General features: G+C 39.3%; 1 protein-coding gene across 1 annotated transcript in view; it reads right to left on the minus strand.

Annotated features, from left to right (window-relative positions):
- The window catches only part of TMEM131L (transmembrane 131 like), a 172,749-nt gene that overhangs the window by 38,279 nt on the left and 119,917 nt on the right, over positions 1-14,553 (minus strand). The window contains exons 22-25 of the mRNA XM_036763393.1: positions 12,616-12,802; positions 9,771-9,956; positions 6,956-7,105; positions 5,738-6,363 (exon numbers count right to left, since the gene is read on the minus strand). Of these exons, the coding sequence (XP_036619288.1) occupies positions 5,738-6,363; positions 6,956-7,105; positions 9,771-9,956; positions 12,616-12,802 (1,149 nt within the window). The remainder of the gene's footprint in view (positions 1-5,737; positions 6,364-6,955; positions 7,106-9,770; positions 9,957-12,615; positions 12,803-14,553) is intronic.

Raw genomic sequence — 14,553 nt, forward strand, 5'->3', positions numbered from 1 at the left:
CTTTTGTTATCAAACCTAATCAATCACATTTCTATTTTAAGAAACATATTAAGCCCTCAATAAAGCCACTGGAACACATAAATAAATGAAAACATGGTTCAAGTTCCAGAAATTGTTTTGCATTTCACATATTTTTGGAGGCACCCAAGCTCAGGCAGTACTGTAAGGTTCAGACATGAGTTAGAAAAGCATTATCCTTCACTATTTTTAATTTAAACATTTGTTCCTTTTTAGCGAGTGCTTAGTTCACATGTGGGATAACACACAAGCATACATATACATTATTCTAATTTAAAGTCTTACTTTATTTCAAAACTATTTTAACTAATAATGATGTTGATGATATTAACACATTAAGTAAGATTATTATGTATACAAAAGACTTACATAATATCCACAGTCTTTGTTCCCATCTATTGACACACAACTCCTAGAAAGGGCTGACTGGTTCTGTAATTTTAGCTGTCTAATGGCTATTTGGGAGGCTGAAGGATGAGAACCAGGCGCAAGTGTGAGAAGAAAACATGGAACATCGAAGAATCTGTCAACAGGTTTCAGGGTTGGAGTGAATTTTGATATATGATTCACTAGCTTGTGGTTGGAAAGCCTGAAGCAATCTCAGAGGGAGGAGAGATGTCAGCATTTGGACTATGGCTGACTTCAGAAAATGTTCTGTGTTTCTCAGCAACAACCGAAAAGAATGGAACCAGACTCATCATTACACATTCTGAACAATTCTCTTCTCAATGAGAAAGTTAAGCTACGTGGGGGGGGGGGGGGGAACCAGCCTCCAAATGCTTAGGGCACAAGGGTTGGAAAGGAAGTTCTAACCAGTCAAGAAAGACTGTCATTCCCTGGTGTAACCAGCACCATATTTTTCCCCCAAAAGAGATACCTAGCCACAGTCTCATTTTCATAGTATATTGGGGTATGTTGGAAAGGTAGGTTCAAATCAAGGAACGGAACAATTCAGGGATGGAGAATCTGATGCCTTGAGACCACATGCGGTGCTCTAGGTTATTGGGTGTGGCCTTTTGGCTGAGTCCAAGTTTTACAAAACCCTTCTATTAAGGGGATTTGTTCTGTGAAGTTTGGATTCAGTTGAAAGGCCATACGGCCTCGAGGGAGGCTACAGGTTCCCCACTCCTGGACTGGCTGAAAAAGATTAAAAATATTTAAGGTAGTTACTGCTCACTGACCAAGACAATGGCTAAATAAATTGTGGTACACAAACCACAGACCTACTCTGTGAGATGGGGAATATGAAGAACTCAGAGAAACACGGGAACATTCATATGAAGTGAAAAAGAGCAAAATAATGTGGACCAGGGGAAAGAGGGAGGGAAAAGGGAAGAGAGGAAGAGAAGGGATGGAAGGAGGGAGAAAGGAAATCATCACCAGAGTACCTGTGACAACCAGATCGCCACTGGACCAGGTTCCACTTGTGAGAGCACTAGCTGCTGACAAAATTGTTACCCCTCTGATCCAGAAATGCACCTGATGGTTGGGAAAAATTTCATAACTACTAGACTTGTATAAAATGCGTAGCTTCTCACAGTAGGAGATTTGAAAATGGATGACATGTCAGGAATGGTGCTAAGAAAAGAAGGCATTCCTGGTCAGGCAGAGACTGAACTTGATCTCTGGAGACGTTTCCAGCTAGGAGAGCTTTGGAATCCATGAAGGAAGTATTGTGGTTATTTTCACAAAAAGGAACTAATACTCATTCTTGTTTGTACTGATGCTAATAAAGATTTCTCCCCCCACCCTCCCCTGTCTCCCTTTCCCTTTGCTCTCTCTGTGTCTCTCCTTTTTATGTTTGACTGGGTCTCCCTAAATGGATTGTAAACAGATCCTTGAAGGAAAAAAATATTTATTTTTTCTTATTTCTTTTGCATTCTCTAGTACAGTATCATATGCATAGTAAGGCTTTTAATTGGTACTGAAAGAATGAACCAACCTAGGAGAAATCTGTTACAGACATGCAGTATGAGAAAAATGCAAAAGACTATAAATTGGCATCTTTGATTCTGACATGTCTGAAGAGAGAAGAGCCAAGTCCCTTTGATCAATTCCTCTGCTGTTTTAAAAATCAATCCAATATCCCTTATCATGATTCTGCTAAAAGGACAGGGGAATGGAAGGAAAAAGGAGGGGGGTAAGAGAAGGGAAAGGAAGGGGAGGAAGAAGGGGAAAGGAGGAGAGGGAGAAGAGGAAAGAGGAGAGGGAAAAGGGGAAAGAGGAGAGGGAGGAGAGATGAGAACAAGGGTATAGAGGTCATTCTAAATAGTAGAAGAGTCAATACCACTAAAAATTTAACAAAAAACATACAAATAATCTGCCTTGGAAACAAAACAATAATGATGCAGACCAAAACCATAAAGCTTATTAGATTTCCACCTCTAATTACTTCACAGCTGCTTGGCTGAATCACACGGCAAGCTTGACTCAGACCCTGGCATTAAGCATCAGGTATTGGACACACCATCAAATGCAGGATCTTGGCAGGGCAGTGTAGATTTTCTGACCCTACCAGCCAAACTCTATGCTCCCACATATCAACCAAGCCTTCAAAGTACTATGTTACCTTGACAGAAGACTGTATCATAAAGACACACAATGCCATAGTCAATTAATCTCACTGTTAAATTTGAAGCCCTGTTTACTCAGATGGGCAGTGTGGTGTAGTAGAAAGAGAGCTGGGCTGGAGTTAAGAAGACTGGCCTTCAAGGCCTGCCTCTGACATATATTAAGTTCTGCTGACCATGAGCAAGACACTAAAGATTTCCGCGTTCCAGGCAACTCTCCAAATTATCGATGAGTTGCTAGGGGGTTTCTACACTGGGTGTTCTCCACACTAATAAAATAATAGGTTTAGATTAGATAGACAGACAGACAGACGGATAGACAAATAGGTGGATGGATGGATGGATAGATACATGGATGGAAAGATACATATACATAAACACATATATACATACATGTATATATCTGAGCTATACAGTCTAATATATACTATATGTTGGATTCTATATATTGTATTCTATACATATACACACACACATATATTTATATATATTCTGATAATTAACAGATATATAGGGCACCATAGAGACATATGGGCATATATTAAGTTATAAGGCACCACGAAAGCAAGCATTTTCCCCCTCATGATATCATAATCGAAGTACTATTCCAAGTCTGCCAGGTGTTAAGCACTCCCTAAAGATATCTCGCCTCAAATACTACTTCCTGGGCATACTGGCTGATAGGTCAAGGAGTGGAAACCAACTTCTATGGAATGCCGGCATAAAGAGACCTCAGGCGATGCACAGTGTAATATCCTACCTGATGCAGAAGTGCCCTCCCTGACACCCCTGACTATTCTCTCTTTTCACACTGCCAGTGATGGGGACATCATTCCCCAAGGAAGTTCATTTCTGGACAGCTTTAACTACTGCACAGTTCTTTCTTTTACTGAGCTATGCGTGCCTCCCAGTACATTTCTTTCCACTGCTCCTACCTGGTTCTTCACTCTAACCCCCTTTCTACCTAACAGATTATTAAATACCTAAAGACAGCTATCAAGTTCCCCAGCCCCTACCACCTCTTCTTCAGTTCCCTCAACAGTCTCTAACCTGACACACTTTGAAGACACTAGTTTGTGAACATCTCTTTAAAAGGAATATGACAGAAATGACGATAGACACCAAGCAGAGACTGAGGACTACACAGGACGGTGGGACTATCTCCTCCTTCATTCTGACCACTATGCATCTATTAATAATATCAACTAAGATGAAATAACATTGACAAAGCACTTAGTGCACAGTGCCCGGCACACAGTAGGTGCTTAATAAATGCTTATTCTGTTCTCATTACCTTTTCTGGCAGCCAGGTCACACTTGAGCTTGCAGTCAACTAAGATACCTAAGTCTTTTTCACAGGAACATACGCTACAACATCCCTCTCCCATCCCTCCCAATGTTGTATTCTGCAAACTGCATCAGAAGGTTTATCAGAGTCATTAATCAAAGGACTGAAAGAAGACAACTCAAGTTCTCTGAGTTAACAGAAATCAACTAAATAAAACTATGCATAATCAGAGAGTCAACCCACTAAAAATCCATTTTTTTCTGCCAGTAAACATGTCTCCATATTATTCACAATAATTTCAAGAGAGACTCATTGGAGCTGTTGAAATTCAGAATACATTAGGTTTATAGATCAGAGAAACACCACAGTCTGACAACACTCTTACCCCCCAAAAAGGGAGATGATATTAGTTAGGCCTGATTTGTTCTGAGTGAACCAATGGCTGGCTCCTCATAGTCACCATTTTCATTGCTAATGGCTTGCATATCATCCTATTTAATCAACAGTACAAGAATTTCAGAGCCTTTTGTCCACAACCCCTTTTGTAGTTTGAACCCTCTCTGATTGTTCCTGCTTGAAAATTAGAAATGAAAACAAAAACATGGCCTTCTCCCCCACCCCCACAATCCATAGGCAAGGTAACCTGATTTTATTTTAGGATTTTTGGGGGGAAAATAAAATATAATAAAAATTTTAAAAAGCATAATTCCAGAGGGCATACTTACACAGACAGGTGGAGAAGACACAAGTGTACAGTGTCAACATTCCAGATATGAATCCACTTCAAGCATGCCCACTGCTGCCAAGGGAAACAGTGCAAACAGGTTGGAACTAAGGGCATCAGCGGTGCACTCACAGCTGGGAATACACATGCACTGACCAAATGGAGGTCTCAGCATCCTAAGAGTCTCCCTCTTGGACACAACTAGTATTGACATGCCCTATGAAAGGATGCTTTAAATCCCCATCAGAGACCTGGGCTTTTACTCTAAGAAAATCACCCAGTCTCAATTATTTTTATCCACAATACGTTTGCACTTCTTTCCAAATCACAGAACACAACTACAAAACTTTATTTCCAATGAGTAATATACTGACTCACTACAGAAAAAATCCACAAGTTGATTTTTTTTTCTGCTTTGTAAAGCTGCTAGAAGTTGGACTTAAATACACCGAGAAATATTTTCATTTCAAAAGAGCTCAAAGTATGTACTGACTGTTGCATCTGAGACCTAAAAGAAATCAATTCAGGGCCAAATGGAAATTAGAGTAGATTTCTTCTTTAAAAGACAGTCTGTCTTGGTATTACAAGTCTAGTTGTTTTCAAAGGAGTCTAAGGGGGGATTCTAAAAACATCTGATGCAAGCAAATGGTAGTCTTTTAATTAAGTGACACTAAGAACAGAAGACACATAGACAGTAGGGACACGGTGGTAGTGCTGTATCATTTTAGTGAGCAAGAAAATTTTCTGAATTTCCTTATTTAAAAAAAAAATCTATTTGCAAACCTGAGCCAAGAGATAATTTAAAAGAAAAAGGAGTGGCCACTTCCCCTCTACGAAAAAAAATCACATTATCAATCCGATATTCCTATTGAACGTAAAACAAATAAAGATTTCCTTGTCTATGATAGCCAGCAGAATTTACTTTTTCTTAGTATCTATTGCTTCAAACTTTCCATCTTAGGAAACTTGTTCTAAAAAGTCATATCTTGGCTATAACTTTCTGTGTAAAAAAAAAAAATTTTTAAATCCAGTGCCATAACCCAAACCAAAAGAAACACACATAAACAGACTCTTATTACAAACAGATCTGGGACAGATATAATAGGAAGCTCATTACCACGAGAATGGAAAGATTACCATTATTTTTCCTGGAAATTTCTTGCAAGTCTGACTGGTGGTGAGGTGAGTTTTTGGGGAAGTGATTTTCAGGTAGCTTCTTTGAGGTCTTCAGAGGACAGAGCTCCTTTTCCTTGAGCTCAGATACAGTCTCTGAAGTTTTAAGTTCAGTTTCCTTAGGAAACATACATCTTTGTAGTTCCTCCTTCATATCACATTCTGAAGAAGGGTTTTTCACAATTAGGTTATTTTTCAGGGCATTTTCCTCTTTATTCAGAAAGTTTCCCGGAAGGGTTAAATTCTTTTGCAGGTTCACATTTAGGCCACTGGCATATTTCAGGTTAATCCAGCTCTCACTGACGGCTTCAGGGCAGGGGTCCTCCTTTGGGGCAGATGCTGAGCTTCCAGGAATCAGGCTCTGCTTGTCATCAGGATTCCCACTGGCATTAGAGGCCCCCACTGGGCTGGCTTTCTGTTTGCTATAGTACACAGAACACTTGTGCTTTTTTTGAGTGTGGGTATATGTGGCAGGACTTCTCTTGGTGGCATTTTGGATCCTGTTTGGGGGAGCGCTGACTGAAAGGAAGCCCTTCCCTCTGCCTTTATCGGAGGGGCTGTAGGAATCCAGGAACGTCTTGCAACTGCTTCTGAATTGAAAAGGAAAAATATGTTGCTTCAAAAAAAACCCCAGAACCAAATTTTGTAACAGCTTGTCTTTTTATCTGGAAATCTGTAATGGGTGACACTGGCATAATTTAAGTAATAAGAACAGGGTACTTAAGGCTCGCAAACCAAAGCCTTGCAGCCACTCAGTAAGGTAATAGATGTTATCATCCCTATTTTCCACATGAAGAAATAAAATGTCAAGGAGGTAGTGACTTGTCCAAGGTCACATGGCTCAACAAAGGGTTGGGAATGCAAACCAGGCTTTCTGCATCTAAATCTGCAGCTGTCTCCTAACACCTAAATCCTAAAGGATTTCTGTTTTACACACTTCTAAATACCCACTTGCCACAAACGACTGCTCTTTTCTGCCATTAGAAGAACAAATAAAAATGGAGCCTTTCCCTTAGCAGACACCTGATTACAAAGGAATGAAGCCGACCTCTTACGTGTCAGGCAATGAAGTTTGCCAACATAAAAGTTTATACTAACCTCAAAATGCAAAGCTTTGCGCAAATACCACAGAAAATAATCTCTGGGATGGAAAAAAATATATACAACCACAAGCATTCTTACTTGTAAGATTCAGGGCTGATTACATCAACTGGACTGCTATTCTGTTGTGAAGAAGAAATAGGATTGTGTCTCTGTCTGGACTTCATGAACTCCATTAAGATGTACTGTGCCTGGTGGAAGGCTATTAAGATCACACCCAATAGGGACAAGCTGAGGAAGAAAGCAATAAGCTTTATAATTATACAGCTGTAAGACAATAAAAACAAAGTTTGCTTCACGATGGAGAGCAACAATTAAAACACTGGACTGAATCTCAAGATACTTTTAAGTGAAACTTCTACAACAACCCAAGAAATTCACCACTCTAAAACTTATCCCAAAATATTTGCTCAAGTTTTGAAAAAAATAAAAATAAATGTAAGATACAGGTGTTATTTCTCTGGGGAAAAAAACATTATGAAAGCAAAAACTTTAGGCTTATTCATTTGGCAGGAACTAGGCACTGTGCTAGGGGCTGGTAGAGATACAAAGAGTAATTAAACACAGAGAATCAACAAATAAGACACAAACACACAAATATGTGATTCTGTACAGTAATCACAGAGTAACTATTAGGCAGGCTACCCTACTAGAAAGGAAGTCCAATTCCTCAATGGAGGGTAGAAGATTCTAGAAAGTAATGCCAGTTTAACAAGCCATACATAGCATGTACTAACCGAAGGTGAAAGGCTTAGTGTAGAGGCTTGGTATTGTCTGAAGACCAAACATGATAAATTTAGAGAGGCACATCAGAAAAAGGTGAGAAAATAAAGTCATAACCCACCCCCCCCTCTTTGTATAAGAGCTACAATGTGAGATGTGAGAGCAGAGGAAGAAAAGATCATTTCCAGTGTGAGAAGAGACAAGGAAGAACTTGGGGAAGGGATCCTGGAAATGGCAGTGGGGCTGGGCTTCTGAAGGAGGGGCAGGATTTTCAAAAGGCAGAAAGGAAGACAAGGGTAACTGTTCCATTACAGAGGAGTAACATAAAGCAAAGACAATGGGGACAGAGCGCTGGAGGCTTAAAAAATGACAACTGTTCCATTTTAGTTAGAGTGTAGGCAACGCAGAGTACAAAAGCTTGAGCTAAAGTGTAAAAGGTAGAGATGGACCAGGAGGACCTCAAATATCAAGCTAAGATAAACCAATGCAGTAAAAATTAGGAGGGAAAGCGTTTAACTGGGAAAAAACTTTGCAGTAAATTTCAGGTCAAATATCTAAAATAGAAATGGAATTGATTCAAATATATAAAAATAAGAGCCATTGCTAATGGATAAATGATCAAAGACAATAAAAAGGTAGTTCCCAAAAAGGAAGGAACGGAAGGAAGAGATGGAAGGAAGAAAGAAAAACAATACAGCCTATCAACCATCATACAGAAGAAAATGGCTCAAACGAGGAAATGATTGAATTTGTTGTTTTTTTCAAGGTTATAATAGAAAAAAAAATTTAAAGATGTCAAGCTAAGGAGATTGGGCTTTGTTTGGTCAGCAACAGGTAGTTAATTGAAGGGTTTTAAACAGAAGAGTAACAACTAGATTTGTGCGTAACATTAATCAGGCAGACATTTTAAAATGGGTTAAACGGGGAGGGGGAAGACAAGCAGGCAGACTAGCAAAGAGACTACTGATACCAAGATGGTGGCAGCGGCAAAGAAAGGAAGGGACAATAAAACGAGGACAGGATTAATGACTCCTAAGGTCCCTTCCAAATCTAAATTTATGATCCTATGCTTATATGTGAAAGTAATCCAGAATGTAGAAATAAAAGGAAAAAAAATCAAAGATAATATCACATTTTTGATCATTGAGGGTGGCAGGGAAATCAGAAGGAAGACTTGGTTTTTATGTTTCAGATATTCTGGGCTCAAAGTGCTGATGAAACACTGAGATAGAGCTATAGAACCAGAAGTTGTAAGTACAAGTCTAAAGTTGAAAAGAGAGAAGTCAGAGCTACAAATATATCTGGGGGCAAGCAAACACATAAGAGACAACAGCTGAACCCAGAAGAGTAGATGAAACTACCAAGGAAGGGTGTATGGAGAAAGAAGGCACAAGATACACATTACATTAAGAGACTGGGAAAGGGAGTCAGTGAGAGAGACTCAGAAATAGAAATAAAACCAGGAAAATACATTGTCACAGAAGTCAAGGGCGGCTAATGGTACATCCCAGAAGAATGCAAACTCAAAGAAAGGTTCTGATTGGTCCCAGAAAGAACTAAGAACAACTGTTAAGAGTTTCAAAGAAGAAAATTTAGGCTTGATATAAGGAAAAAATTCCTAACATGGAGGTCCTCAAGCAAAGGACAACTACTTTAGGGGTGTGTTGTAGTAGAGATTATAATTTTTTTTTTTTGCAAGGGCTGTGCCCTACAACAAAATAAGTGCTTGATAATTACTGAATTAAAGGGAACTTAGTAGGGAAAAGAGAATGGTTAAGAGTGTGAGATGTTGTGACAGGACAAGGAGAATGAAGACAGCAAGCAGATAACTGGATTAAATAATTATTAGGTTCTTAGTGTACTCAAGTAATATAACACTGAGTTCTGTTAGACTGGCTTGTCACCAATGAATATGGTCCACTAAGCCCTTATTATTGTGCTAAGTCCTCATAACAAAAAGAAAACTAACAATTAAAGGTTATTGCCATTTTTAAATTGCTAGTTTACCCACTGGTATGGTAGCAGGCTCAAAGCAATACAAAACTGTCAGATGTACCTCATTACACCAGGACACCATATGTTCACGCACTCTGCAGGTACTCACCTGACAATTTCTACTCCCTGAGAAGGGGATTCAGAGGAAGTTTATGGACATGGAAAGCCAGCGGTTTACCTGACAAAGAGGACTGTGAGTTTCCAGAAAGACTCTTCCCAGCTGGGCCCTGGCACGACATCAGCACATAAAGGTAACAAGTGATGAGGAAGGGTGACGTTAAGAGTAAAATGGAATTCTAGGTCAGCAGCAGTTACAAGAGTCAGCTCCCGAATAACCCATGAAGAAGTGAAGTCAGGAGTAAACCTGTCAACAAAAGGAATCGTTAACTTCTACTCACTGCAGAGAAATGAGGGCTCTTCTATGTCATTATTGAGGAGAGGAATCCCTAATCTGGGGTCCATGAACCTGTTTTTCTAATATTTTGATAATTTCATTTGAATATAATTGATTTTCTTTGTATTTAATTTTATGCATTTAAAAACATTATTCTGAGAAGAGGTCCATAGCCTTCATCAGAATTCCAAAGGGGGCCATGACACCAAAAAGGGCTAAAGACCCAGGACCTAAGACTAATGAAGAAAGCAAAAATGTCCTATTTCTCTAGAACTTTAAATAGTTTGCCAATCTAATTCATTTTTTCCTTGGGATTTAACTCAGCTTAACTGTGTATCCCCCAGATATGTGAAAATAAGACACCCTCCCAACTTTATGAGCCAACTATCTTAGGGACTTAGTCTGAATTCCCTTCATTTTTAAGGCTACAGACTTAATGGAGCAGACATTCTAGTCCTTCCTGCTACCACTGTCACTGCTACACTTTCAGCTGGCAGTCCCATTATGAACCATTAAGTAAGATGATGTGGTTCTCCCACCCCCAAAATGAAATTTCCCCATGAGAAATATCAGTGTCAGTGGTAAAAAGAAAAAAAAAACACAGCTCAGGAGATGTAAAGATGAATTATAGTTTTGAAAAAGTAAAGGAGTATATCTGTTATATGAAAAATCACTAATAATAACACATCAGATTTACTAGAAATGTACGTACCTAGGATTCTTGGAAGAGAAGAAGGGCCTAGGAAAGTGGGAGAAGAGGTATGACTCAAGCTCAGGCAGGGAAGATGGGATGGGTAGGAGGCTCCAAATCCTTAAAAGAGGCTGGTAACCTGGGGTCCAGCGCTCCCCGGCAATACTTGGAGCAGTTTCAACAGTTTTAGCTAACTGAGGCATTAGTCTATCCTTCTCAGAGGAAGAGGAGGCTGTTCTAAGAAAAGAATGTGTCTCCTAATGTTCCCTCTTCCTCTCTGTCACTCTAAACACAATAAGGCAGGTTTCAAGTGATATTCAGTGGGAAGATTTTTCAATCCATAGACCTGACTGAATCATTTAACCTTTCTCGGCCCCAGCTTCCTCTCCCATATAATGAGGAAGTTGTATTAAATGATCGCTAAGCTCCCTCCAAACTTTAAATCTATAATCTTAGAATCGTAACTTCAGGGGAACCCTTGCCCTAGTTAATGATGTCTGAAATCCCTTTAATAAGGGAAGCAAGACACTCCCAATTAGTGGGAAAAAAAAAAAAACGCCAAAAAAAAAAATGTAAAAATCCAGCTAAGAAATACTTGATTGTGACTAAATCTGCAAAACACTAAATTGGTCCAATTTCCTCGTTTGTAAAATGAAGGGATAGCTTCTGAGGTTTCTTCCAATTCTGAATCCTATATACTCTAGAACCCTAAACCTAAATTCTAAATGAGGGCCAGAAACAGGGGCATTAAGAGGAAGAAGGGGTGGTACAGGGAAATGTGGTGTAATGGATAGAATGTTGACCCTGCAGTCAGGAAAAATGTGCATTTGAGTTCAACCGCAGGCAATGACTAGCTGTGTGATTATGAAAAAGTGATTTATCCTCTCCTAAGACTCAGTTTCCTCATCTATATAGCAGAGATAATACACCACCCTCATAGAGATACATGAAATTTCCAATGAGATGATAGAAGTAAAGCTTCAAAGCTTATTGTTATTATCTGCCCCAACTCCCAACAAAAACCACCAAAAAAACTTCACAATTTTGCTTACGATCAGCTTGACTCAACCTAAAACCTACCTAAAGTAGGCATAGGAAAAACAAGCTATGGACTGAGACCTGTGGCTGCAAATGTGGATAATTCCAGATATGATTTAATTATAAAGGGGTGTTAATTACAAGGGGATTCTGTAATGGATATATCACTAAAACAAAAAAAAAAAAGAATCTAGATTAGCAGATTCCCCTCCCTCCCCTCCAATTTTAGAGATAAAGAAATCAAGAAACACAGAGGTCGCCCAAAGTGGTCAGATTAAAAAAAAAAAAAACAAAAAACAAAAACAAAAAACCACTAGTCTTATAAAGCCCACTTCAAAATGACATGCCATATTTTCAATGCAATTGGTTAGCAGTCATTTGATGGATTTCTACTCAACAAAAAGGATCTTCTGCCTACAATTATTTTAAACTTTAAAAAAATTACACCTTCAGAGTTTGTCCAACTAGCAATTACCACTCAGTGAATTGTTGAGATTTTTTAAAATGCCCACTCACAGCTGCTGTCAAGGGTCGGCTTTCTTATCTGTAGGCATTATGAGAATGTGGAATAAATAGCAAACCAGAGCCTTTCTCAAGCAGCAAAGAACTATACATGAGGGGGAGAAAACAAATTAAGAGATTGATAAGCCAAAAGGCCGGGGTTCACTGAGATAGAAAAAGAAAAAAAAATCTGACTTTTTTTTCAACCATGTGGCCCAAAATACTACATAGTAATATGCTGTGATTGAAAAAAATTCCTTGATCCAAATATTTTGATACAATAAACAAGAGATTTCGAAATGCACAGCTACTGAGGTTCCCCCCGCCCTACTATTTAAATGTAAGAGGCAGAGTTCATAGTTCACATAGAGTGAAATACTGCTAAATCCCCAAGCTTACACAATGCTGATCTCTCGGGATGAGTTTGGGTCCAGGGAAAACTCTCGGCAGCCAAGCACTTCAAACCCATAGCCTTGGCAATTATACCCATTGATCTTCATTGAGGAAACCGTCGTAGTAAGAAGACCAACATTCTCAACCTTGAAGTTTTTGGTAATAGATAAGATTTGCTTGCTGTCCTTCAATTCTAGGGAAGAAAAAGTAATGTTTGTTACTTTTTATTATTACTTAATTTATTGTTACTTAATGTTGTTAAATGTTTTGAAGATAATTTATATCGAGTTATTAAACACCACTGATTAAAAAATCAAAATCAATCAGCATGAACATGACAAAGTGTGGTTCCAGTTTAGTTTCTACAACCATCAGAATGACCTAATGTGCTAATTTATCTCAAGGAATCATACATTTGAGGCTCTTCGCAATCTATCTTTACTATGTGCAAGACAGTGATGGGTGGTACACACACAAATTAACAAATGTAAGATAATCAGAGGGAAAAGAGAACACCAAAAAACAGAGGAAGTGGAAGTGGGGAAGGAGGAGATGGATGAAGCCTCAATAGATGGAGGTGGGAGAATCTGAACTGAGTTTTTAAGAAAAATAAAGATTCTGAGGGACAGAGATCAAGACTTGAGTATATTCCAGGAATGGGTAATAGTCTAGAGCATAGGGGACAGCAGGTAAACTAATTTTGGCTACAACATGGAACATGTAACAGGAAGTTATGTAAAATAAGGTTGGAAAGGTACGAACAGGAAGCCTTCCCTCACCCTTCTTAATTCTAGTGCCTTCTCACTATCAATTATTTCCTATTTATCTTGCATATAGCTTGCTTTGTATATCCCCTGTTAAGATTATAAGCTCCTTCAGGGTAGGGACTATCTTCTGCTTCTCCAACACTTAGCACAGTGGTTGGTACATAGTAGGTGCTTAATAATAATTACTGAATTAATTGAACTGGACAGGCTGAGAAGTTTGTTATTTTATCCTAGGGGCAACAGGAAACCACCAATGTTGTGAACAGGGGAGTAGGATGGTCTGATCTCTACCTAAGGGGAGACAGGAGAATTAAAGAGATTAATTAGAAGCGTACTGAAATAGTCCAAGTGAGAGATGATAAAAGGGTCCTATCTAGGGTAGGAGTTGTGTGAGTGGAGAGAAAGGGAGGAAGGGATGACATGTTTTGGTGGTGGAATCAACAAGATCGGAGAAATGATTGGATACAAATATTATGATACAATATATACACGTTTCAAAATCTAGCGCTACCAGGGTTTCCCCCCTAACTCTTTAAATGTAAGAGGCAAGGTTCACAGTCCACATAAAGTGAAATACTGCTAAGTCTCCCAAGCTTACACAATGCTGACACAGTAGGGGTGGGATGGGGAGGAGGAAAGAGTCATGGATGATTTAAGGGTAAAAGCCTGGGATGATTGGCAGTGCACTTAAGAGGAACCGGAAATTCTAAAGGGTGGGCGGGTTTGGGTGGGAAGATCATGAGTACCATGTTAGGCATCTTGAATCTGAGACAAGTGAAGAGGGCTGTACAAGAAGAGAGATGCCCAGGGGACAGGTGATGACATAGAAGCGCAATTCCAGAGCTGGATGAGTTGTGAATAAGAGAGAGGAGGGCGAGGAACAAAAAGAAAATAGAGAGAAGGGAGCCCAGGGGAGAACCACCACACTGAAGAGGAAGGAGACGGATAATGATCCAGGAAAGCAGTCAGAGACAGAGCAGCCAGACGTCCTAGCAAAACCAAAAGTGGGAAGTTATTGTAAAATAATATTTTTAGAAACTCCAAAGCTCATGCTCCACATCATAGAATAAGTCATTTTGTTATCTTAGATCCCACACCAGTTTTGCCCCTTACTACCCATGCGTCCTCAGCTAAGACTATGGTTGCTCTTCTGGAAAACGGGGGCATCTGAAGGAGT

The sequence above is a fragment of the Trichosurus vulpecula genome, chromosome 6, assembly GCF_011100635.1.
Source record: "Trichosurus vulpecula isolate mTriVul1 chromosome 6, mTriVul1.pri, whole genome shotgun sequence".
Classification (NCBI taxonomy): Eukaryota; Metazoa; Chordata; class Mammalia; order Diprotodontia; family Phalangeridae; genus Trichosurus; species Trichosurus vulpecula.